This window comes from Polypterus senegalus, chromosome 6 (assembly GCF_016835505.1).
Source record: "Polypterus senegalus isolate Bchr_013 chromosome 6, ASM1683550v1, whole genome shotgun sequence".
In the NCBI taxonomy this organism is placed as follows: domain Eukaryota; kingdom Metazoa; phylum Chordata; class Cladistia; order Polypteriformes; family Polypteridae; genus Polypterus; species Polypterus senegalus.
This window is the reverse complement of record NC_053159.1, coordinates 81793513-81820075: the sequence shown is the minus strand read 5'-3', so window position 1 is coordinate 81820075 and position 26563 is coordinate 81793513. Positions and strand designations below refer to the sequence as shown.

General features: G+C 38.3%; 1 protein-coding gene across 1 annotated transcript in view; it reads left to right on the top strand.

Annotated features, from left to right (window-relative positions):
* vil1 (villin 1) overlaps positions 1–26563 on the top strand; it is a 121766-nt gene that overhangs the window by 81880 nt on the left and 13323 nt on the right. Inside the window, exons 14-18 of the mRNA XM_039756426.1 lie at positions 11173–11352; positions 16616–16761; positions 21815–21959; positions 23233–23421; positions 26042–26110. Coding sequence (XP_039612360.1) covers positions 11173–11352; positions 16616–16761; positions 21815–21959; positions 23233–23421; positions 26042–26110 — 729 coding nt within the window. The remainder of the gene's footprint in view (positions 1–11172; positions 11353–16615; positions 16762–21814; positions 21960–23232; positions 23422–26041; positions 26111–26563) is intronic.

Sequence of the window (26563 nt, the reverse complement as noted above, 5' to 3'; positions counted from 1 at the left end):
ATTGTCCTTCCGTCCCGTGAGTGGAAAGCGTAGCGGTATTCCGCTTATCACAGACTTACTACTTGCAGCTTGCGATACAGGCGACATGATGTGAGCAGAGTTCTGGTGCTCCCATCGTTCCCTTGCTTTTGTGTGCGATGCGCTGGAAAAATAGACAAAATTATGTCTCTGGAAATAATTAATGTTGATGAAGTACAAATGCCTCACCGCGTAGTAAATATCAGGGGGGTTCAAAAGGGCGACCTCAGTATAGAAAAAAAGTTTAAATTTCATCACAAAAATAACAGAAACTACGAGTATTAAAGTAATACCGCTCAAATGCAATATAACCAAATTAATGAGTTTGTATAAAATATTAAATTGATCTACATATTGAATTGCCTTAAGAAGTGGTCGCCTTAAAAGGCGGGTGAGCCTAGTAGTATATAACTTCTCCCCACCTTCCCGTCTACATTTATAACCTCAGGCAATTAGGTGAAGTAAAAGACAAGCAGGAGTTAAGTTACAATTTAAATAATGTATTATTGATAATATTCATAAATAATAACAATATGCAAAGTTAATTTGAATATTGGCAACCATACAACCTGACAAATGCTGATGTGTTGTTTCAGGCAGCACACAGACTTGTTAGTTACTTAAAATGTCTCTAGTTAAGACATAATTTTTGGTCAGCTTTCATCAGAACAGGCTGCATGCCATCTCAACATGTCTTCCGAGCTTTGCTCTACATTGTTTTGTCCTTTTCAGTTCATGTTGTGAGATGCTCCTTTATCTGTTGGTAAGAGAGAGAGAGAGAGGAGTGTAAAGCAAGCAAATGTATAGATTTTCTGTCCAACACCTACAGCCAGCAGGGCGTCATGGTACTTAAAGGTTTCTGATACAAGCCAATTCCAAGCAGCCATACTTCAGACTAATGCAGCATAGAATGCCTTCACACCTGCCCCCAAAACCATGTGTTAAGGGGAAACTTGCCAGTTAGGCACTCTGGCTTTCCTGTGGGGGTTGACTGAGAGAGTCCAAAAGAGAATCACTTCACAAACTTGTTTGAGGCACTTCCCCTAACCCTGTCCTAAAATTCACTATCCTGACTTAGTCCTATGGGGTAAACACAAATGCTTCTCACTAATGTAAAACTAATTACATTGCTTTGCCTAAGTTACAAATAAAGACATACAAAATATTTATCAACTTGTATGCAAAATTTCACACCACCACAATTCTTATTTACAATGTTTGTAGACAATGTATGTGCCACATGTGGTACAAGTGTTGAACATGATGGCAAACAGGTTGAGACATTCCTCTTAAATAATCCTCCACATATGAAATATGTTTTGTAAATAAAGTATTTCCGCCATTCAAATGTTAACATAATTTTGACTCACCCTGTATATTCAAGAACAACAAAAGCATAAGATAAAATAACTATGGCTTCATAGTAAGACCCCGGCACCTCCTTACACTCAACTACATAGACATCAGTCCCCTATCATTAACTACCTGAGCCAAACCACTGAATCTACGTACTCCCACCTACAGCTCCCAATATTCCAGAGCCTCTGATGAGTGGCTGAGGAAAATGAAAAGAAATTTGAGTTGAAAGAAAAGTCAAGAAAGGAAATATCAACACATGATTTCTGTAACAAGATAGTGACCTGCTGCAAAAACATATTAACGAATTTGCATCATTTATCTAGAAATCAATGGATTTCGTGGGTGAATTATTGATTTTGTCAGTTCAGTGCTTAAAGTGGTTTAAATTGTTAAAAAATCGGCACCTAGCCCCTGAGCTCACCAATCTTGATGGTTAGCATCTTGAACTAAGCTAAGCTTTGATAGCAAATAAAGAAGACAATTTGGAAACTTAAAATAACTTAAAGGTCATCGGCTAAGAAAAAACAAGTACAGGAGCAAAGTGATGGTAAGTGTAAGGGCAAGGGGGAAGAAAGTGATGTAGCAAACAAACAGAGAACACCTAAGGGCATTACCAAAACAGAAAAGATGCAGAGAGAGCAAAGGTGAGCAAAGGGATTATGGCCAAAGTGAATGTTATAATGCTCCCTGGGGATAAGATCTAATCTGGATTTGAATTGCAGGTCAATTAGTATGGTCTTACAGCATATCTGAACATTGCATAATAGTTTGTGCCAGTAGTTTTGGCTGTTGTGCAGGAGGTTATATAGTAAGTCAAGATTCATATGATTTACCAAGGGTAAGGAGTGGAGACAGGACTCTAGCTGTCTCAAGGAGATATCAGTAGAAGAAACAACACCACTTTATAATAACTTTCATTAGTTTCATTAATATTTTTTAATAATATCAGAGCAAAATGATAACACTCTAAATTGACATTAATGTTAGAAAAATAACAATGAAAGGCAAAAAGGAATAAAAGATTAACATACAATGGGACAAAAACAAACACAAAAATTAATCAGCTACACATTCCTGGCAAAGACCAGTAGTGCAAATTTCAGCTGGTATGTCTGAACACTCACAATGAATTAGAATGAGCAGTTTTTACCAATAAACTGGTGCAGATGAGTGGATAGAATGTTAATTTGTTAAGGGGTAGCTAGTAAATTTGTTAAAATGTGCGAGTATTTTCATTATAATCTCAGACATACTATTGTTCTTACCATAAAACTGAAGCCTGGTATATGCAAGAACCTAAGAGGTTCACCAATAGTGATATTTAGTAAATTATTCATAGATTTATAGTAAAGCCATTCCCATTAATTTTCTGAAGCTGTTTAATCCAGTTTTAGTTACTGTCAATTGTTCTATCAGTGCACTGGCAAATAAACTTTTCTGACAACAATGAGAAGATGCGCGACATAACACAAAAAATGAATCGAGAAAAAAGGAAATCAAAGAAAAAACAAGAGACAAGATTCGAGGTAAACGCGAGTAGAGTTTTGCACAAGGTTTTTTTTTTGAGAGTTATGATATTCACAGAACAGAAAAGAAAATTACTTCCTCTTCTTTTATCCCATCATGTTGATTAAGCACAGGTCCCAACCTCAAAGGATACAACCCTAAAAAAGCATGAAAATGGAACAACAAAAGAATAACAAGATAGTGGTGATTGAGGACCTAAAATGGAGTCCAAGATATCACAAAACAAAATACAACAACTGAATCATTGTGAAATTCAAACAAATAATAAAAGGAACAGAATCCCCAACCTCAATAACCCCCAATATAAGTACAATATTATAATAAATAAGTAGCATAAACCTAATGATGACATTAATGATTCAAGTTCAAATCTTCCTCCCATTTTCTTAAAGCTGTTTAATCCAACTTTTAAGCGAAGGTCAAAAGCCTATCCTGGTAATCCTGGAAATATTGTGCAGAATGTGCAACTATTAAAGGTTTACCAGCCCACTACAAGATAAATCCATGTACATACCACATATCTCTCTAGCCAGGCCAATTGATGTAATTCACAAGTCTTTGGACATGTTATCTTTGACAGTAACCTCTCTTTTGAGAAACAAGTTAATTCTATAGTCAAGAGTTGCTTTTTCCAGCTTCGTCTATTAGGTAAGAGCAAGCCTTTTTATCTTATAGGGATCTTGAGAAAGCTACTCATGCTTTAATCTTTTCTCACCTTGATTACTGCAACTTGCTGTATTCTGGGATAAGAAAATCCCTGATATTTACAGTTGCTCCAGAATGCTGCCGCTCGCTTTAAGGTTGGGGCAAGAAAATATGACTCTGTTTCTCCAATATTATCTTCTTTACACTGGCTGCCTGTCAGTTTTCGAATTGATTTTAAAATCTTGTTGCTAGTTTTTTTCTTTACATGGGCTTGCTCCTGCCTATTTATCTGAATTGTGTGTTTTACACCAGCCATCCAAAGTTCTTAGATCTTCTGGTCAGTTGTCTCTTGTTGTCCCTCATACCAAGTGTAAAACTAAGGGGGACAGGGCTTTTGCAGCTGCTGCTCCTCGCCTGTGGAACTCTTTACCTCATCATATAAAGGAGTCATCTACAATTGAACTGTTCAAAACAAGATTAAAGACTCATTTCTATTCACTTGCTTTCCGTGACCTTCAGTAACACTGATGGTTTCCTCATTGTGATTATGTAACATCACTTCTATTTATTATTTATTTTATTTATGCTATTTTATTTTATTTCTATTTATGTTAATTGTATGTTTTTCTTTAATTCTATTATTGTAAAGCACTTTGGCCACAGCATTCATATGTTGTTTTAAATGTGCTATATAAATAAAGTTGACATTGACATGGGAGGGAAGCCTGGAGTATTCAAAGATTACCCACACACTGACAATGTCCAGTATTCAGAGCTCTCCTGAAGATGTGAGGCAGTAGCCTTAACTACTGTGCCACCACTTCCTGGTTAAAAAACCCATTAACAAGTTGCGTATCATTCAGGGGATAAACTCTTATTGGTAATTTACATAGAATGAACTGAGTCTGGAAGGTCATTTACATTTTAAAGGGGTTCCACTACAAGAAAACCCTTTTTCAATTTATTTTTTTGCTCACACTAATGTTAATCTAGACCGAACTTACAGACAGAAGTGACAATTTTAAACTCCACTGAGGTATAATATAACCTTTTCCATGTGACACCTTTTGCTTGTAGCTCTGAATATCCTGTCTTTAAAAACAATTGTTTTCAGAAATGGTAAATGTAGGGCTTTTGGAAGGACACCTTTGCCTTTTTAGGCCAGCTGGTAGCCAAAGGCACCCCTTCAAATTACAGACAAGGAGCAGGTAATGCAGGTCTTCTGGTCGGATGTGTCAAACAAATGTCATTTATCTGAATACATATTTGAATGGTCATTTCAATTAAATTGGCAAAACTGTTTTCCATATAACAACACAGACTTTGCCTATTAGCACATGCAAGTAACAATTTTACTCTAGTCTGTACATATGACAATATTGGCCCTATGAATTTAACAACCTATTAATCGCTCTTACACACCTATATGAAACACAAAATTTAATACTTCATTGCTTACTTAGTATTTATTTTATAAGCAATTTCAAGTTGATAAATTTCTCCCTGTTTATACATGATTGCTTTAAATCAAGCATCTTAAGTTCTATAATAGGGAACCACAGTACAAGAGAAAAATGGAAAAAAAAAAGAGAGTACCAAAAAGTGCTTTTAATTTCATAAATTATAGGATAAATATCCAAATAAATGCACAGTTTTGCAAAGGGAAAATGTATTGAAAATGTTAAAATTTAAAATGAGTAATGTTGACTTTATCAACTTGATTTTTATAGTTTGATATGTTTTTAAAGTAGGTCAAACAATTTTAAACTATAGTATATACAGAAACCGAAAAGTGCCATTTATGCAACTCAAGCAAAACAAGCTCTGGAAATTCCCCAATCCCACCACTTTATGGACACCAAGGGATGTCGTTTTGACATCCGAAGGGGTGTGCACTCCATACACCGAGATGAACGCACCCCTTCGGTCCTCAAAAACAAATAATAACGAATGTGCACTATTGACAGCAAAAGGCACCATTTTGGTAGCTCAATAGGCATGATCTCTGGACACTGAGGTGGACACAAACCTAAGGTTCCATATGGACTGAAAGTATGTTAATTACAATATAACAATAGAATTTAATCAGTAAGTATAAGAGCCAATCTTATGAGTTAAACTCATATTAATGTTTGCTTAATTTGAATAAAATATAAATTTCTTTCATAGTCATAACTTATGGTATAGTCTTTTCCCCCTATAAGTTAGCAAGAGATAGAACCTTCTTACTATAACTGAGTAACAGTGCGATAATAAGCTCAGTTTGTTTAGAACAGGTCCCAGTAAAGAGGGACATTTTAAGCTTAGAAATGGGATAAGCATACAGTTTTCTGACCGTTTTGAAATGGTTCAGAAATGTTAAGTAAATAGTAATGATTCGAGATATAACAAGATTAAACTTAGAACTGAACTTTTCTTAACATTAATTTTTTCTTTTTTTTTTTGCTATTATAATTGTATTAAACTGTTTTACTTTGATACTTAACTAAACTTTTAAAAAATGAAGATATTTTGTCTGTGGAATCATTTCTGCACGTCAGGCTTTTGTTGAATCCCATTTTTGAGTTGAAGCTGCTGAACTTTGGTAATTTTGGGAAAGCACAGCTACACCAAGTATAGTCAGAAACTGTCATAAAATGTCTCATCTTGTTTAAACTCCAAAAGCCTTTGTGCAGAAACTCAGATGATCCAGTAAACAAAGGTGTGGGAGGAGGAGTGTACTGGTAGGAGTCACTCTACATGTAGGATCAAGACATTGTTGACAGGAAACGTTATCATTGTCCAAGGACAGGGCCAAGCAAGGCCCTCAAAAGCAAAGGGAATCTTATACTGGCAGGGCTGACCCACTTCACTATACTAGTGCAGGAGGAAAGGCACTGCCCTATGTATTTACTGAGCTCCTACAAGGCCTAATGTTGTAGCACCAGAGAGGTGGAGAGTGAAGAGTGGCCTTTGTGGAAATATGAAATATTTCTCAAGGACACTTGATGGCAAGCAACCCAGCATTTGCCAGGAATGCACAGCTTATTCTAAGTAAAAGGTCAAGAGGAGCTGGGAGAAATTTAAAAGATTACCAGGCAGACAGAGGGGAACACATGGTCCCATGCAGGAAGAACAAGGACCTAATTGCTCCTTTAGGTGGTGAGGCAATGAAAAGACTATCCTAGAGCCCTGGTCATCTTATAGTAACTAATAACTAAAAGGTATAGGGTAGCTGAACCTGGAAAGAAGTCCAGGGCTTGGCAGAGATGCAGTGTGTGGGAATGTTTTGTGTCATTTTGTGATAGACAAGTAAGCAAGCTATCTTGACTTAGAGACTCAGTTTTGGGATTTATTACACCCTTAGAAGCTGCTGGTTTTACTGTTTTGTCTTGCTGTTTTGATTTCTCTTAATTTTGATTCCATGCCATACAATTTTCTAAGACTGCTCAATTGTTGTGGGGGGTCTGGAACCTATTCCAGCAAACATAAGGTGCAAGGCAGGACCAGTCTCTGGACAAGGCAACAGTCCATCTCAGGCTGAGCACACAGACACACACCCTCACGCTATGGCCAATTAAATGTCACAAATCCACCCAACTTGCATCTCTTTGGAAATCGGAGCACCTGGAAGAAACCCACACAGACTTGGGGAGAACATGCAAACTGCACTTAGGCAGGACCTGCGACACAAACCCTGGTCCCCTTACTGTGAGGCAGCGAAGCTACCCCTGCGCCAATGTGCTACCCCCTTTTTTAATCCTTTCATCAATTTAAATAACCCAAAAAAATCATCTACTTTTTTATATTTAATCCCATTTCCCATTTCATGGGTTACTACAACAGTGACAGGGTATTTAATATTATGAACATTTTTATATATAATGTGAATCTGATATTATCGGGTTTCTGTTGTTGCTCATTGATTATCAACCAACCACCTTTAAACTCGGCTTCTGACATCATAAACCAGGATGTGCTTTTAAAAAAAAAAAATAATAATATATATATTTATACAGTATATAATAATTATTATTATATATATTATTTCTCTGTGGTAGGTTGGTGCCCTGCCTGGGGTTTGTTTCCTGCCTTGCGCCCAGTCTTGGCTGGGATTGGCTCCAGCAGAACCCCGTGACCCTGTATTTAGGATATAGTGGGTTGGATAATGGATGGATGGATGGATGGATGGATGGATGGATATTACTTCTCATTCACAAAAATGCATGCAATTTTCTTTGAGGCAACAATAAAAATCATCACATGATTTAAATTCCTCAGGAAACTAGTTTTTAGCATTAAGATAACCTTCCATAACAATTCATATTTTAAGTGATCATATTCTTTCTTTACAATAGAATAGAAATGTGCAGGTGGAGTTTTGAGAGATGAAGGGGTATTAGTAGCACATGAAAAAATATGTGCACATTCAACACAAACAACCAGTTGGATCAGGATTAACTTTATTTGATTGTAATTATTTTCATTTTAAGAATTCTAGCTAACAAAATAAGAATATCTGAGCTAATATGTTAGAAAGACCTCTAATGGGTTCTTTACTGTGTTACAAGGTAATTAATAACAACTACCACTATAACCACAGCACCTCATAGAAACTCATTGCAATCAGAGAGTTAACCTTTTCCATTGCTGAAAGTGCTGTACTTAGTTTTTCTTTAGAAACTGTAAAATCTAATAAAGCTGCCTTGCAATGGATAAGATGAGTCAATATCACTTTAAAGAGCATATTTCATTAAAATGCCTTAAGGTTGGCATTGAATATGTTCACCTTTTCGTTGCTATTTTAGTCAAATGAAATGCAAGGTAGTAGCCGAAAATTCTGGCAGTAAAGTAAACTCCAGTTCAGATTTTGTCTAATTTTAATTCTGTCTATTTTTTTAAATAAGGCAGACCTTCCATTTTCACTATAGAAATCTTAATTTTTATAAGGCTTGTCAACCACGTGAGGCTGCATATTTCCCAAGCTTACCTACTACCTACCTACTTTCTCAGAAATATTGATTCTGTAAGTGTGGTTGCCTGGCCACTGAATTATATTATTTGTAAAGGAAACAAATTGATAAAGGATTACGAAACTGCATTTTTTCAGGATAGTTTTAATGAACGGACATGTTGAAGCCTGGCTTTAGACTAGAAAGACATGCAGCGTGTTTAAGTAACTTTTAAAACCAGATATTTACATTACTGATAGTTTAGAGCCAAAATAAAATCTGGCGCAGTGGGTAGCGCTGCTGCCTCGCAGTTAGGAGACCTGGGTTCGCTTCCCCGGTCCTCTCTGCGTGGAGTTTACATGTTCTCTCCGTGTCATGCATGGGTTTCCTCCGGGTACTCCGGTTTCCTCCCACAGTCCAAAGACATGCAGGTTAGGTGCATTGGCGATTCAAAATTGTCCCTAGTTATGTGTGTGTGTGTGCCCTGCGGTGGGCTGGTGCCCTGCCTGGGGTTTGTTTCCTGCCTTGTGCCCTGGGATTGGCTCCAGCAGACCCCCATGACCCTGTGGTTAGGATATAGCGGGTTGGATAATGGATGGGTGGATGAATATTAGAAGACTGGGTTGTATGTCTATAAGGCAAGAAAGAAAATTATTTGGAAAAAACGTTAGTAGAAGATGAGCAGTCAATCAAGTTAAGGTTAGTGAGAAAATGTTTTTGCAAACTTGAGATATTAGAAGAGGATAGGAGACTATACCTGTACAGGAGAAAATAAAAGTAAACAGGAAGTAATGTATTGTGTTAACCAGCCCATCCTCCTACCCATAGCACCTACATCCTAACCCAAGAGAACTAAAAAGATTGAGTTTCTCTAAAAGGTATACAGGGTACCTTATTCTGTACTTGAAAGCTCAGGAAAATGGCAAGGGAAAAAGTAATCACATAAAATAAAACTGCCTCCACTAAACAGACAGAACCAATGGCATTTTAGTAGTCTGCGCTTAAGGTACACCATAAAAAAATCCTTGTAGTATTTATAATGCCAGAATAGCACCAGTCATGCAAAAATCTACTAGTTTCTGTGAACAGAACTGAGTGGAATTGAAGGCTTGATGAGATGTTAAAGTTAAACTTCAAAACAAACTGAGTATTGTGCAATACTTTTTTAGTCTTAAAGCTTCGGTCATGTGGGGTGAACACTTTGATCTTCTAGGGTTTATGGCTATTAAAGTCAGGGGGATGTGAAATCATGATATTTCATCATTGCAAGTTTGCCTTTGGTAAATTAGTATAGCTGAGTAAACTGACATTTTTGATCTTGGTGGATTGTAAATATTGAAAGACCACATAATCTCAAAGTCTCTGCAAAAAACTAATGGAAGATACTAAGGCAGTTTGAAGCTGGAGGTCTACAGGGTTAGATACTGTACACTGGTCATCTTTTCTTTGTACTGACTTGATCAGTTTTTATTTCAGCAATCTCTGCAAAGAGTAAAGTAGTCATATTTAGGATGGTGTTACAGAAGATTGAAGTTTGTTCCAAGATTTGGTTTCTAAACTCCATCTCAACATCTGCATCTAGGTGATTGCTACCAAGCATGAGCCTCACAGTCTTTTTTGGCAAGACAAACGTTGTAGTATTATCTATAGTCCAATGTTTCTTAAAAACACTACATAACATTTTTTTGCTTTTGCTTGTAAATTTCAAAACATGCTGCAATAGGGATTAACCTGTATATCAAAATTAATTTAGTAAAACACGCACAAGTAGCCATTTGAAATCCTGATGGTGTTGTTATAATTATTATCATTGTTAACAATAATAATAATAATAGTAATAATTAATTTAGTGCATGTCATTATTTAAGATGAGTTGCAAAATCAAACCACAATTGCACTTACAACTGGAGAGACAAGAAATTTAAAACAGAACAAAAGTACAGTACAAGTATGTGAAGTGTAATTCTACAGTAGTCCTAAAGCTAGACGAAAAACCTAAACTCAAACAAATCAAAGTTCCTAGATTGTTGACTGGGTCAGTACAACAACATATATCCAAGAGGAGAACACAGGGATTAAAAGACTAAGCAGTTCTAAGTCACGTAAATAAGGAATAGAGGTCAAATGAAAGTCACTTTACAGCTTTGGAGAAAACCATTATGCAATTTTAGCTTATCTGGTGAGAAGACTACCAGTCAGTAGACAGGATGAAGCTTATTTCAATACACATTCAGTAGTAATGAGCATATAGAATGACCAAATTTAATTTGAATTTCCTTCATATCTATCTATCTATCTATCTATCTATCTATCTATCTATCTATCTATCTATCTATCTATCTATCTATCTATCTATCTATCTATCTATCTATCTATCCCTCTTCATAAAAGGACTACAAATTGTCAAAATTAAAAAAATAGTGAACAACCTTCTTTTGTGTTAAGTGATTTGTCTAGAAATCTTCTATTTTTTGGTACACTTTGTTAATATTTATACAAGCCTAATAGTTTACTTATATTTAATTTTAAAATCGCAGTAACTTGTGCCTAGGTTTGAGTTTAGTTATGAATCATGGTTCATCTTTAGTTGCACCTTTTCTTTGAGTGCTTCTATATCATTTGTTATTTTCACCATTTCCATATAAAGATAATTTTTTTTGAATTAATAAACTTTCCAACATTCTTTTCTTAGGGTGGTACTTCCCGGAGTGGATCTCAGGAACCACAGCCTTCTGTGCGCCTCTTCCATGTCCATGGAACCAGTGAATTTAACACAAGGGCAATTGAAGTACTAGCTCGGGCTGCTTCTCTCAACTCAAATGATGTGTTTGTGCTAGCATCAGAGACATGCTGCTTCCTCTGGTATGGAAAGGTAGGTTGACTAAATGTATGCCAGTATTACACAGAAACATGTAATATATCTCTACTTTTGGATAATACTGCATTGGGTTATCCATGGCACAAAATGGTTAAACATTGCTCCTATATTAACCGATGTCAGTGTTTCCCCTAACTAAAAACGATGATCAAGATTTACCAAAAGAATGAAGTAAAACTTTTCAGCAATCGAGTACTTAACAGTTAGTCTGCATCTTTGATGAAATAATCACTTACTGTACACTTCATCATGCACTATATGTGTAATAGTTAGGTGAAACATGAAGATTCTCTGCTTTCCTCTCTAGCCTTCTGGATCAGGCCAACTCCCCTTTACAATTGGGTCCATAGGTATTTGGAAAGTAACACAGTGTTCTTAATTGTGGCTCTATACGCCACCACAGTGCATTTAAAATGAAGAAATAATTACATGATTGAGGTGTAGGCTTTCAGCATTAATTCAAAGGGTTTAACAAAAATATCATTTGAGCCGTTTAGGAATGACAGACATTTTTATACAACGCCTCCACATTTTCAGGGGCTGAAATAATTGACTGACACGCTGTTCCATAGCCAGGTGTGAGCAGGTCCCTGACTGGTGTTTATTGATGACAGGACTACTGACAGAAGTTGCAGGATGATTTCTGAAGTGTACAGTGCTATACCGTCTCCTCACATTCAAACAAATGCTGCAAAACTGACAGGACAATGCACCATAGTACAGATGGTCAATGAGCCAAAATAAACCGTGACAGCAAGCCAAGTGCTTTTCAAGGCAAGAAGTGTAATATTCGTCAATGACCAAGTCAATCAACTGATTTCAACCCAATTGGACATGCTTTTCACTTGCAGAATACAAAATTGAAGGCAGAAAGTCCAAAAAACTAGCAGCACCAGAAGACAGCTGCAGTAAAGGCCTGGCAAAGAATCAGCAGGGTAGAAACTCAACATTTGGAGAAGGCCATGGGATTCAGACTTCAGGCAATCATTGATTGCAAAGGATTTTCAACCAAGTGTTGAAAATTATCGTTATATTCATGATTATGTTAATTTGTCTCAATACTTTTGAGCCCCTGAAAATGGGGGTTAGGAATGTATAAAAGTGGTGGTCAATCCTAATTGGCTCATACAATGTTTTTGTGAAATGCCTTAAATTAAACCTCAAGTCTACACTTCAATCAAATCTTGATTGCTTCATTTCAAGTCCATCATAGTGGTAAACAGAGCCAAAATTATGAAAATTGTATCACTGTCCAAATACTTATAGACCTACTGGTATATCCTGTTTTCCTCTCTGGGTCATATCTCTACTAATGCACTTTTGGTAATCTCACACTAGAAGGACTGTACAGACCTTGAGGTATCCTGAGTTTTTCTTTCTTTTTGCCTTTGCCCATCTCTCTGTGGGTGTGATGTGCTTGATCAACCTTCTCTAAACAGCTTGGCCCTGCACCTCTTTGCCACTCAAGTCATTTTTCCTCAGCTCTTCTTTTACTTCATCCATCCTCCTCCACTTCGGTCTCCCTCGCTTGTCTCCTCCGTACTTCCATTCCTATCAATCTTTTGCCCATTTTTTCAATGTCTCTTTAGATTAAATGTCCATACCACTTCAACCTACTTTTCCTGTACTTTCTTAGATACCTCTCCCACTTTTGTTGTCTGATTGTCTCATCTCTTATTCTATCTTTTGTTGTAACTCCACACATCCATCTCAACATTCTCATTTCTGCCACATCTAAACTTCTTCTCCTTTACTGTCCATGTCTCAGCTGCATGCATCATTGCTGGTCTTACCACTCTGTCTTAAAAAACTTTCCTCTAACCTTCACCTTAATTCTTTGATCACACAATACTCATGATACCTTCTTCCAATTGTTTCATCCTCACTACACTCAATGGGTTATCTCTGCATCTAATTTTCCATCTTGAGCTAAAACTGATCCTAGACATTTAAAAATATCCACTCATTATCAACACCTCTCCTTGCAGGCAAACTTCTGAATCGTGATCATCATTAAACCTCAAATATTGTCTTCTTTTTATTTATTTTAAATACTTCTTCCAAAGACTTTTTCTATTCTTCAAATTTCTACTCCATCTCTTTTCTGGTGCTATACAACACAATATCATCAGGAAAAACATTGCACCGGGGGATTGTTTTTTTTATCCCAGGGCTCAACAAATCTGTGATTAAGTCAGATAGGTAAAAGACAAGGTCAATGACTCAAAGAAGATCACTGGAGCAGACCCACTCTAACTGAGATGTTGAGTTTTACTCCAACACTGTTTTTGACCGAGTCCTCACTCCCTCATACATATCCTGGTCAATCCTCACCTAGTCTTTGGTACTCCTTTCCCTCTCATGCAACTCCATACCTTTGACATGGCACTCTATTATATGCCTTCTCCAAATCAATAAACACCATTTGCAAACATGTCCATCTTTCTCAATGCTTCTGTATGAGCTGTCTCAATGCAAAGGCTGCATTAGTTCTTCCTGGCATAAAACCAATCTGCTCCTCCCCTATTGCAATTTCTTCCCTAAGCCTTTTCTCTATAATCTTTTCACAAATTTTCATTGTGTGTGACATCAGCTTTATTCCTTTATAGTTTCTGCAATCCTGAATATCGTCTTTCTCCCCTCATTGGTTTGCCCTGTGTTCTCAGCCTGTTTGAGGAAGCAGAGAAATTGTATAAGCAACTTAACAGTATGCATCAGACAGTATTTGCTGTCTTTTTATGTTAAAGATGCTTCTCCATCCTTTTCTTCTCCTACAGCCTACAGCATTTTTATGGAGTGTCTTGGAAAGAATGGGACTAGAAAATGATTTTATTAAAACGCTTAAAGACCTTTACTCCTCTCCCTCCGTTTATGTTGTCACAAATTCTGACTTATTCTGTATTTGTAAATTAAACAGAGGCACCAGACAGGCCTGCCCATTGTCCAGGTTAAAAAATAAATTGGTCTAAATTCTCCCTTCTGCCTTTGAATCACCTGTGTCAAAATGCGATTCATCCCTCTACAATTCCTTCAACCAATAAAACCAAATACCTAGGAAGAGACATCTCCAGCTCAGTACAAGATATTGTAAGTTCACTATGTTCTCAAAAGTACAAAATCTATACTATTTAGCATTATTAAACGTCTAAATTTAATCACTTCTACGATTCCTCTTCTTTCTCCTGACAAAAAAAGTATTAAACCTCTCCACTCACACTTTTGGTGGAATAGCAGGAGAACATATATTAAATTTTCCACTCTGCTCTGTGACATCTCTAATGGGAGCCTGTCTATGTCAGATTTGGAGTTTTATCATCACACATTCTCCAGCTACTTTGGGACTGCTTAGGAAAAGCACTGGCTCTGTAATTTCTACTGACTAAATAGATAATGCTTAACACAAATATTCTAAATACTGATTTTCAGATTTAAAATTTTTTAATAATTCCTTATTTGCCTAAATCTTTTTTTATTTAACAGCATGATCTTCACACATCACTTACAAACACTTCAAATTTTTATTTCATAAAGTGTCCTTCATAAAGACCACCATCAGTAGGCACCTTACCAATCAAATGCGGGTACAATTCAAAGTATCAATATTCCATCCAAGATCATTCCATAAAGGATCAATCATAAGACAGGTAGCTCACTCACTACCCAGCTCTTAGGCCCCCACCTCTTAATCACAGTTACACCCTCAAGTAAAGTCTTTACTCCATACTCTTCTAATAACTTCACACTCAATGGCGACTCTGACTTGAGGCGACTTTAAACCCCTTCGGGAGTTCCTTCCCACCAGGCCATGTAATGCTAAAGGGACACCAGACTAAAGCTTCCTCTAGTAGCTTCTGATGTCCCTGCAAAACTAAGACTTCACCTATCTGTACATTTTCAAAATCCACTTTATCCTGATCAAGGTCGCAGGAGAGCTGGAGTGCATCTCGATTGCTCTTAAATGGTTAGGTCTCTCAGTCAAATGGTTTAAGTTGTTTTCCTTGAAAAGGCACACAGTCCCACATCTTTCATTCCAGGACATCATGTTGCCAGCTAATAACTTGAAGTTTCCTCATAGTCTCCACCGTTCTTTACCTTGGTACCCTTGTCATCTTCCCCTATAGCATCCAGGTGTAACATTGCATGCTTCCTCTCAGAAAACATCTTCATCTTCATCTTCTCTCTCTCTCTCTCTGTTACAATGGTGCCCCAGTATATTGCCCTTCAAAGAAGTAATGCACACATACAAAACTAACCTTAATCCAGAGGCTCCTTGATTCCAACAGTGACATGTGCAGGACCTCTTCTATTCCTAATGTATTTTTTCCCTTCATTGGAGATCTTGTGCTGGATTTTAACCCTAGTGCAATAACACTGGTTTATTACCGTCTTTTGCTGAATAATGCAGCATGGGACAGAAACATTCACTGAACACACTCAGTCCAGTTCAAGGTACTGAGAGCCAAACACATCTTTTGCAAAATAATTTACATATTAAATGGTGTAACAAATTGACTCACAGTCACAAAGGTTTGGGGCAGCCACCCCTATAATATGATCCTGGCTGCAAAAGGTTTGAAAAGTGAGTTGTTTACAAGACACAGTCCAAAACGGAACTGATTAAGTGGAGCCAGTTTTAAGGGCTAGAGGAGGAAATTATGTCATCCATGCCGGAACCGGAAGTGGCGTCTATGGGCCCGGAAGTGACATCTTCCTATGCACCTGGACCGGATGTGGCACCGGAACCGGAAGTGGTGTCATCCATGGTGCTGGAACCTGATGGTATTTCCTGGGAATTGTCTGCAAGAGACTGAGAGAGACAGTCCGCACATTTCGCCACCCCCTGGTCTGACGTAGTATTACAGTTACTCAAGCCCTTTAGCTGCCTCCTAATCGCACATGTGTGACAATGGTTATCATTGTTTCAAAAGTTAGGCTTACTGAAATGAGATAAAATTATTCCACAATGTTAAAACATATATATTTTGAGTCATGCACTTAAAAGAAGGCATTTTGTCTCAAATTAATCTTTTCTCAAAGGAACATAGTTTGTGTAAATAGTGAGTATGTACTTATTTATCAATTACTGGATTAAGCAAGGTCAGACAATGGATGGATGTATTTATGAATAATACCATTGATCCAAAACTACAACTGTTTGGTTTATGTTCATATTTATTAACCATACAAAAGCAAATTATTGACTATTAAATAAAATCATAACATGTAGGTTTATTTGATAATATCTTCCTTTTCATAGGGCTGTAGTGGTGATGAACGTGAAATGGGGAAGATGGTAGCTGACATCATTTCAAAAAGAGAGAAAATAGTAATTGCTGAAGGACAGGAGCCAACAGAATTTTGGGCAGTGTTGGGAGGAAAATCGCAGTATGCCAACGACAAAAGGTACTGTCTTCAATCATCAGCCAGAAAAATAAATGAATATGGCTTTGACTGTCTTAATTACATTTCATTTGAATCATGTCTGCTCTTCTCTTTGTACATATGATAGGAGATTTTTTGGCATTCATGCACCTTTCCATTTTTGTGAATACACCATTTCCTGTATATACTGTAAGTTCAGGACCATTCTAATATTCACAATATATTACAATGTTCACAAAGTGGGAATAATCCCTTCATCACAGAATGCCAGTCCAATAGTGGCCAGTTCACCACTTGTGACCAATTTGTGCAGTATTTTTTACTTAAATATATTTTAATGTTTTCTAAAGGTGGAACTTCTCCATTTTAACTCACTGATGAGTTATAATAACAGCAAAAGCAATTCCAACCACATAAAGCATGTAATATTTTAAAAATACCACAAAATATATAGAATACCATTAGGAAACCCACCTAATTCAATTCAGAGTCACTGAAGCTTATCTAGCAGCATCACATTAACATAGGAGCCAGACCTGCATGGGGCAACAAACCAATATAATACTCTAATGAAACTCATATATTATTTAAATGGTGCAAAAAATGAAGGATTCCAAACAATATTCCTTATAACTTCTGTTCCCATTTTAAATATAACAATACTGACAAATCTCCTAAACATAAGTATTCATTATGAACATCAGTAATGTCAGATGTTACATGATAAAACAACTATGTTACTGTAGCTAGCACAGGTGTTTTCTTATCAGTCACCAACATTAAGCCAATGTTGACAAAGGAGTGTTTGCTTAAGGGTTTACAGTGTAGTCGTACTACAGTTTTCTGAATATGTAAAAATAAAGCTTTTTGTTGTACTCTTCAATGTTTTCAGTGTGTTAATGGAGATGTCAGTAATGCTGCTTTAATAATTGCAGTCTGAACTGCTATTTACAGTTTCCAAAGTCAAAAGTACCCCGTTTTCTACTTAATCTTGAATCTGTTGCTTTTCCACTATTTGAGTAAAAGCCTTCAGCAGTAGCACCAGACACATTGGTCAATGTTATAATTAGTTTGAGAATCATCGTGGTCACCTGGATTGTTTTCATATGGGCACTGCCATTATGTTGTTAGTAATGGCATTTGTTGCTATTTACATGATTGGACACCAGCATTGCACATTATATCTTCAGTGACATATTATTTAAAATGGCATCATGCAGTACATGGCGCCCAAGCTTTTGGATTGTAACAAAACTGAAAACAAATGCTATTATTTAGTTATAGCAACACTTACCACTTATGATTAGGACCTGTACAACATCTTTTTTCATTTTATATCTTATTTAATATTCTGGGTTTAGGTCATTGGTTCTTTTTAGTCTATGATTGCTAATTTTAGTTCTCCCCTAAAGACTCATGACATATATATATTGTTAGAACCCGGGTCCGAACACCACCAGACTGAGGCCACATCTTTATAAAGCACACACGTTTATTCACAAATAAACACAGTCCCACACAGCAAACAGTGCTCCCAGCACTAATCACCCCTAATCCGGGCCTTTCTCTCACTTTCAATGGGCTGCCTTTCCTCTCTCCACGGGAGCATCACCCTGCTCCCACTCCCGACTCTAGCTCCTTGATTATAGATTATAGATGACAGCAACACTCATAAGAGTCACAAAACAATTATATTGACAATCATGTTACATTATTTTTAAAATATTTCCTTTTCTTTTTCATAACTTCTTTAACACACTACTTCTCTGCTGCGATTTTGCTAGTCTGCATATATATATATATATATATATATATATATATATATATATTGTAAATGCTGGCCCCGGCACAGACAGACGGACATCATATTGTCACCACACACCATTTATTTATATACACTATTTACACAAAGTGTTCTCACGTGCACCCCCAGTGCCTTCTTGCACCGATCTCCCCAGTTCCAGGCTACACAGTCCTTTTGCCTTCCTGGCCACCTCCCGTCCTCTCTCTCTCCAGTTCAGTCCGCTTCCTCCCGACTTCCACCAATGACTGGAGGGAGGCGGCCCCTTATATAATGCTCCCGGATGAGCCCCAGGTGTTCCCAGTATCCACTCCTTGGCCACGCCCCAGCGTGGCGGAAGTGTCGGCTGTCCTCCAGGCAGCTCTCCGGGCGCCACATAAAGTCTTCCCCCCGGCACTTCCTGGTGTGGCGGAAGTGCCGGGCTTCCGGGATAATTAGGCCCTGGGGTCCCTACAGGGCTGGGCTTCCATGCCCTGTACCCGAGGCCCCCTGCCTAACCAGGACGGACGCCCCCACTCGGTCTGGAGGAGGCACTCGCCCTCCTCTGGTCCTCCAAGGCGTCCCGGCCGGGCTCCAGCCCCAGCCGGCGACCACACGGGATAAACCGGCATCGGGGCGCCGCCTGGCGGTGACCACGGGCCCCTACAGGGTGGGGCTTCCATGCCCTCGACCCGTGGTTCCCAACAGAACCAGGACGGACGCCCCCTCGCGGTCTGGAGGAGGCACAAGCCCTCCTCTCGTCCTCCTGGGCGTCCCGGCCCGACCCCACGGATAAACCGGCATCGGGCGCCGCCTGGCGGTGGCCACGGGCCCCTACAGGGCTGGGCTTCCATGCCCTCGACCCGTGGTCCCCAACAGAACCAGGACGGACGCCCCCTCGCGGTCTGGAGGAGGCACAAGCCCTCCTCTCCTCCTCCTGGGCGTCCCGGCCGGGGCTATAGTAATAAAGAACACAAACAATCATAAAGGTTTGGGGTTTCCAGCCCCATATACTGTAAATTAATTATGGTCAGTGTTTTTCGATAGTTGCAACAGACAAAGATGGTAGTGACAGGCGGACAATTTATTGGGTGGGACTGGAAGCAGGCAGACAGAATGCTGAGAAGGAACCGTGGTGGTGGATGGGGGCAATTTCGTCATCATAAGGGGACCAGAGGGAAGGAAGGGACCTGGAAGTGGCTGGGTTCTGTTAGCGAGTCCAGGGGGATTTTATGGCGGTGATGCTTCGTTCTTTCTGCGGAAATAAAGAAAGATAGGTTAGTTCCCCATCGTTGTCCCCTGGTGCGATATGCTGTGGTGCTCATTGGGTCTTTAAGCGGCTCTCTATGCGCTCGTGTGTGACAATATATATATAGTGAGCACAGGTCCAAACACCATATGAGAGACCCCAGCACTTTACCAAAACACACGTTTATTGAACCAATAAAGTCCACACAACACATAGTGCTCCCAGCACCAATCACCCTCCACACGGGCCTCTATTTCAGTCTCCATGGGCTGCCTTTCCTCTCCTCACGGAAGCTTCATCCTGCTCCCACTCCCGACTCTAGCTCCCTGATTGGAGTGAGGCAGCCCCTTTTATTCCCACACAGAGGTGCTCCCGGTGCCTGATGACGCTCTTCCAGCAGCACTTCTGGCAGCACTCCAGGCATTCCTGGGAGGGCTTTCTTCCACCTTCCCAGGTGTGGTGGAAGTGTCGATCTCCCGGGCTCCATGATGCTCGGGGCGCCCCCTAGCGGTGGCCACAGGCCTCAGTGGGTTTGCGCCTCCTTGCTCCTTCCCCGTGATCCCCTCAACATCCAGGGCGGTTGCCCCCTCGTGGCCCGGGTGACGTATAGACCAGTTCCCGGTCCGTCCAGGCGTCCCGGCTGGGTCTGACCCCCAATCTCATGTAACTGTATATATATATTGTAAAAGGCGCTATATAGCGCCCGACCCGGCACAGACTACACAGAGGCACGTGTACAACAAACAGGTTTTTTTATTTCTTTTCTTCAGCCATGGGGCAGGCCCAACACAGTCCCAAAAGCACAGAACAGACTTTATACAACCCTTCCTGGCACCACCACTCCTCCCAGGCAACCTCGTTCTCTTCCTCCCGATTCTGGCCCTGAATGAAGGGAAGTGCTCCAGGTGCCTGACCAGCTGGTCTTAATTGCACCTCCAGGTGGGGCTGGTAAGTTGTCCCTTGTGGCGGCTGGCTATCCGCAGCACCCCCTAGCGGCCACCCCATCTCCCAACCGGGCCACGGCCAGGGAGACTGCCCCCAGGTGCCCCGGGAAAGGTATTGCACTGTCCATGGCGGCTCCCCCGGGACGTATGCAGCAGAGGCGTCCCGGCCGGGCATGGGACCCGGCTGTCCGTCACACTATATATATATATATATATATATATCTTCTTTGGACACACAGTTTGTAACCACTGGCTACAGTAGTCAGGAAAGATATGCAATCACATTATATCACCCATTTAATGTTTTTTTTCTTTTTTTAGGCCTCTGGTATGTTAGCAAATACAATATGCATCCCTTGGTAGGGGAGTGCTTCTGACAAGCTGTATGTCATGACAATCAGGATTTATGGTATTAGTCCTGATGGACCAGTTTATTTAATCAAGTATCTAAGAATTTAGGGTTAATAATAAAGAGAAGTCACACATAGCTAAAGTCAAACACAGTAGCGCAAGAGATCGTAGAAATAATGTAGGAAATTTAAGTGTTTAGAAGAAAATTACCCCACAAATTGTATTGATGTCACAAAAATAACATAAAAAATTACAAACTCAAAATAACTTCTGAAAATAAAAATACTAAAAGCGAAATAATCATCATAGTTCCAAAATATGTTCATGACAGTCAGAATTGGGTGAATGAACAAATCTAATACAACTAGAATGCTGTCAAAGTTGGTTTACTGTTTGGTGCATTTATTTCATTTGAGAGCCTGGAGGATTATTTTGTGTTATTATTGTTATAAATTTGTTATTTTTTTACTTATCTTTATTTTGTTGACATCATGCCAGAGTTCTATTTGCATAGCAACATCTATATTGTTTATGGAATTCACTTTCTGACCAGGTAATGATGAACATTTGTAGCACATAGCATCATCTTGACTGTTTAAGATGGTGGGGTGATAATGTTTTGATTGAGTCAGAAAATTAATACAAATCACATTGAACCTTTACTGCCTTAGGAGTTTTGAACTCATTGCCATTAACCATTTATGTGTTCTTCACTCTTTCCTTCTCAAATTGTCCACACCCCACTTGAAGGCTACAGGAAGCGCACTTGAACATCACACCCCGTCTGTTTGAATGCTCAAATCAAACTGGAAGGTTCGTTGCCACAGAGATTGCAGATTTTAATCAGGATGACCTGGATGAAGACGATATAATGCTTCTTGATGTGTGGGATCAGGTAGATCTGTTTGCCTTTTCATTAGCAGAACAAATAAAAAATATCCACAAAAGCATAAATTCAGAAAAGGTCTTTATATCTAGATAAACATCTAAAAAAGAGTTAGCCCCTCAACAGCAAAGTGGTAAGTCTCTATGTCTGAAATAGGGTGTTTTATTTATTTATTTTTTTACATTCTCTTGGCCCAAAAACATTAGCTTAAATGGCAAATCTAAACAGACTTGAGTCAGTGTGAATATATACTACATGTCAATGTGTCCATTCTAGGTTTGGCTAGACCTATTTGGCCTACTGCCTACTGCTACCAATACAGATTTTGGTTCCCAGTGACTATGAATTTTAATAAGTCCATTGGATAATACGTAATATATAAACAAATGGATGTTTCAAAGACACATAGTAATAATGGCAATGACTGTTACTATTTTCATATAAATAGCTGCAGTACAAATTTACTAAGTGTAATGAAGGTTTACACCCAGAAACGTAAAATTTATTTAAAGTTGCCTCTTCATATTACAGTATTCAACAATATTGGGTTTGATGTGGATTTCATTGCATAAACAAGTATCCTGACAAACAACCCTAGCAAGAAGTCAATGGGTCACTAGTTGTAACTTGAAATTGACAAAAGCCCCGGTAGGATTAGCAGTTATAAAATATTAGGAGGAACAAATTCAAGCAATGGACAAAAAAAAAGAAAGAAAGAAAGAAGTTTTCCCTTAGTCATTTGTACTGTGCACTTACTGTATATATTTGCTTCACAACTACCACAGTCTGTCTGTAGGTCACACATAATGAATAACAGTAGAGGTTGTATTTGTTTTACGCTTTTAAATTCCTTCTTGACAAGGCCTCTTTATCAGTCTAAATAACCCCCTGAAAACAACTGATAATTTTCATATATTAAATAGCTATAATAGATGTAGGATGTAGAATGAGTGTAATAACTAACTATGATGGTAGGGGAACCATGATCTTAATTGGTGTCAGCTTTTCTATCAAAAAATAGTCATTTTACAGGTGACTGCTTGGTTAATAATGTTGCAAAAATGATTGTTTTATACCTGTAACTGCATTCAAATAAAATTATTCAAAACATTACCTGTCCCTTGGCAACAATGATATAAAGGACTCTTGTCCCCTTTGGGTTAGTGCTAAACAGAATTAAAATGGTAATGGATTTTTTTTTTGTGGCCTAAGGATTTGGTTGTATTGTGAATGTTGCTAATACTTAAATGTTTAAAAAATGGTTAATCATTGTTTCACACAGATATTCCTGTGGGTGGGCAAAGGAGCCAATGAGTCAGAAAAAAAGGAGACATTGAACACAGCCCAAGACTATCTGAACAGTCACCCAGGAGGCCGGGACCCAGGCACACCCATTTTCTTAATCAAACAGGGCTTTGAACCTCCTACCTTTACTGGCTGGTTTAAGGCCTGGGATCCACACAAGTGGAGTGTAAGTCAAAATACATTTTATACCTTCCACTTAACAACTTTGCTTGTATATGAGTAGTGAGTAGTACTTTAATACACAGTTATAAATATATCATAGAATACTCTGTGACGAATTACTTGAAAAAAGGTAGAGGGTCAGAGATGAAAACAGAACAAATTTCAAATTAACAGATGGTTAATGTTTCTTGAAGTATTATCATACAGTAGGCACAGCTGCAAGGTATAGGCTGGGCTGACTACAAACTCTCTGTTTGCTATAACCCTGTGAGACAGATCTAAAGGCTTTTTTTCTGCCAGTGGTCTTCTATTCCTAATGCTGTATGCTTTTAAGAGAAACAATACATTTAAAGCCAGTTCACAAAATGCTCAAAGAGAAATGTTTTTAATTGTGTCATGTCCAACAAAGCCCAATGTTAAAATGTATACATCAGGGAGGAATAAATCCTTGTCTGATCCCACAATTTTTAATGTGTGTTATATTTGAGAAATGAAAATTGAAAGATGTTTAAATAACTAATGATTGCCATGCCTTTAGTCCATAACTGTACTTAATTCTGTTTGTTAATGAAATCTAAGAGACAATGTTTCAAAAGAATGAAAGTATCAGATTATTGATAAAAAATAAACAGATATTTAAAGCTAAATCCATATAATAGAAAAATAATGAGCATGATCTTCCAAAATCCTTGCCATTAAGGTTCTTCCAGCCTATTAGATTAACATATCAAATATGGTGGGATCCTGCCAGCATCTTCACTGCTTTCAAATACCCCATGGAGTCTTTCACACCACTAATATATAATCCTGTCAGCCAAGTTTTCATTCATATTAGCATCACTACAATGTGCTTAAAAAACACCCTTCCTACCCTCTGGCAGCCACTTTCTCAATGTCTGTCTGTGAAACTCTTTCATTCAGAATATTTCAAGGTAAGACATTGTCTGTCTTCCTTTGAAGTACTTTGTTGTCAGCTTTCTTCTGCTGTATATATTGTATCATCACAGGCCTACTGGCATAAGAATATTTGACATGTCTTGTGATAAGGCCTAGCCATGGGTGGTGATTATAAAATTAAGACTGATAATCATCTACCAATAAAAGAAATCATGACCAAATTAGAAGATAACTTGTAAAAGCCACCCATGTGCATCCCTGTAAATACATTGTGGAATTAACTGTATCTTTTTAAAGAAGGTATTTGTAATAATAAACAAATACAAGCATAATGAATGGGCTACTTGAATCTTGCTGCTAGTTATATTATATATACTCTAAGATTAGATTAGATAAAAAATTAAAGATCTTTATTGTCACATATATTGCGAGAGCAAGGTGAAATTCTTGTGCCATAGTTGCAGGGAGAGGAGATGGGAGGAAGGGAAGTATGTACAGGCAGTAACATAAAATAAGACAATAGGATGATGATGTATAAATAAATACAGAAAATAAATAAGAGTAGCAGAAGATAAATCTAGTAAATAAGAGAAAAAAGGTGAAGTTGTTTGTTGGATTTACTAAATTGAACTTTTTGAACATTTTGGATATTCTGAAAATTTGAAGTATACAGTCATAACCTTGGCTGGATTGTATAATTATAGTTCAATACATAAACCTCTTTCTATTTGGTAATAGATAATATGGTGGATTCAGACAGAGGCACAAGCTAATACATTCATGTAGAAACAACAAAATTTCTCATAATGCCCTTTAGGGTCTCGATTACTGTTAGGACACGCTGAGGTTTTGGGACCATCTTCACTGTTTCTATGGTTTACTAACAATGGGGTCCTGTTTATTTATTTGTTTCTTTTATTGTTTACTAGGGGGCCGCGCCCCCTGCTAGCTTTGCTTGCCCACACCCTGGTTTGGTTTAAAATTTAAAGAGATTGTTATTTTCATGGGAATTGTTACATATGCATTAATTTCACTTTTACTTTAAAACTTTTGTAAAAACAATATTTGTTCTTTATTTCTGGCCCCGGGCATGGTTAAATCTCTTTCTCGCTGGACGTATAATGCTGCTCACGTTGTGAAGTGGGGGGGGGCAGCTGAACGCACACTAAGGAGAAGCAGTTGGATCATCTGCTGGCTTGTTGCTGCTGCTGGCGCGCTGCAGATCAATCATTTAAAAGCCTGTACAGCAGCTGTCCTTTTGCCACTTTGCATTTCTGGTGCTCGTGTTGTGAAGGGGAAGGGTGGGGGGAGTGGCTGAAAACATGCTAAGTAGAAGCGGTCAGATCATCTGCTGGCGAGCTGCATGTTCTGCTTGTCGTTGTTTTAAGAGCTGGGAGCACATGAAGCGTGTTTGCCAAATGCATTTCAACAACTTATAGGTTAGATGTCCGTGAACTTGTTTTAAATGTTGTCTGACTGCCTTGTTTCATGTGACGTTAAAGTGTCTATTGCGGGATGTCAAATTGTCTTCTGAGAAGATCACGTCTCTAGTCCCTCTAGTTTCCCTCCTACAATTTATTTTTATAGTAGAGAGATTTGTTTTTCTGATTAAAAAAAACGTTTTATACAAAATATTGAATTTATTTTTATTATAAATTTTCTAATTTGTTTACCTTTTTTCCGATGTTTGTACATCGCTTCAAAAATGAAAATCTCTAACTTTACAGAATGGCAAGTCTTATGAAGAACTGAAAGCTGAACTTGGAGATTCCTCTGCCATTGTTAAATTAACAGAAGTAAGTCCATATACAATTAAAGGCATTAGATTTGATTTTATATTTATTAGAAGAGCTGCCATAGTTAGTGCTGCTGCATCTCAGCACCAAAATCCTGGGCTCTCATTCTGTGAGTTTACAGAATTTGTTCATATGGATTTTTCACCAGTTACTCTGTCTCCTCAGACATGCCCAACAAACACAGATAAGATTGATTGGAGACTCTAACCTGGCTAGAAAAGAGTGAGTGCAGGTGTCTGCCAGTGGTCTATGATGGTCCTACTTAGGGTTTGTTTGAATCTTGCAAAGATATTGCCAGGATAGGTACTGTTTTAAGAGATTTCATAGAAGCAGAAATGTATTCTCCATGTATAAATTGAGAAAAATTCACACATTTCAAACATTTGGACAACCATTGTATACAAATGTATAATAAGTAATAAAATACAACTATATCCACCTGGATGTAAGACA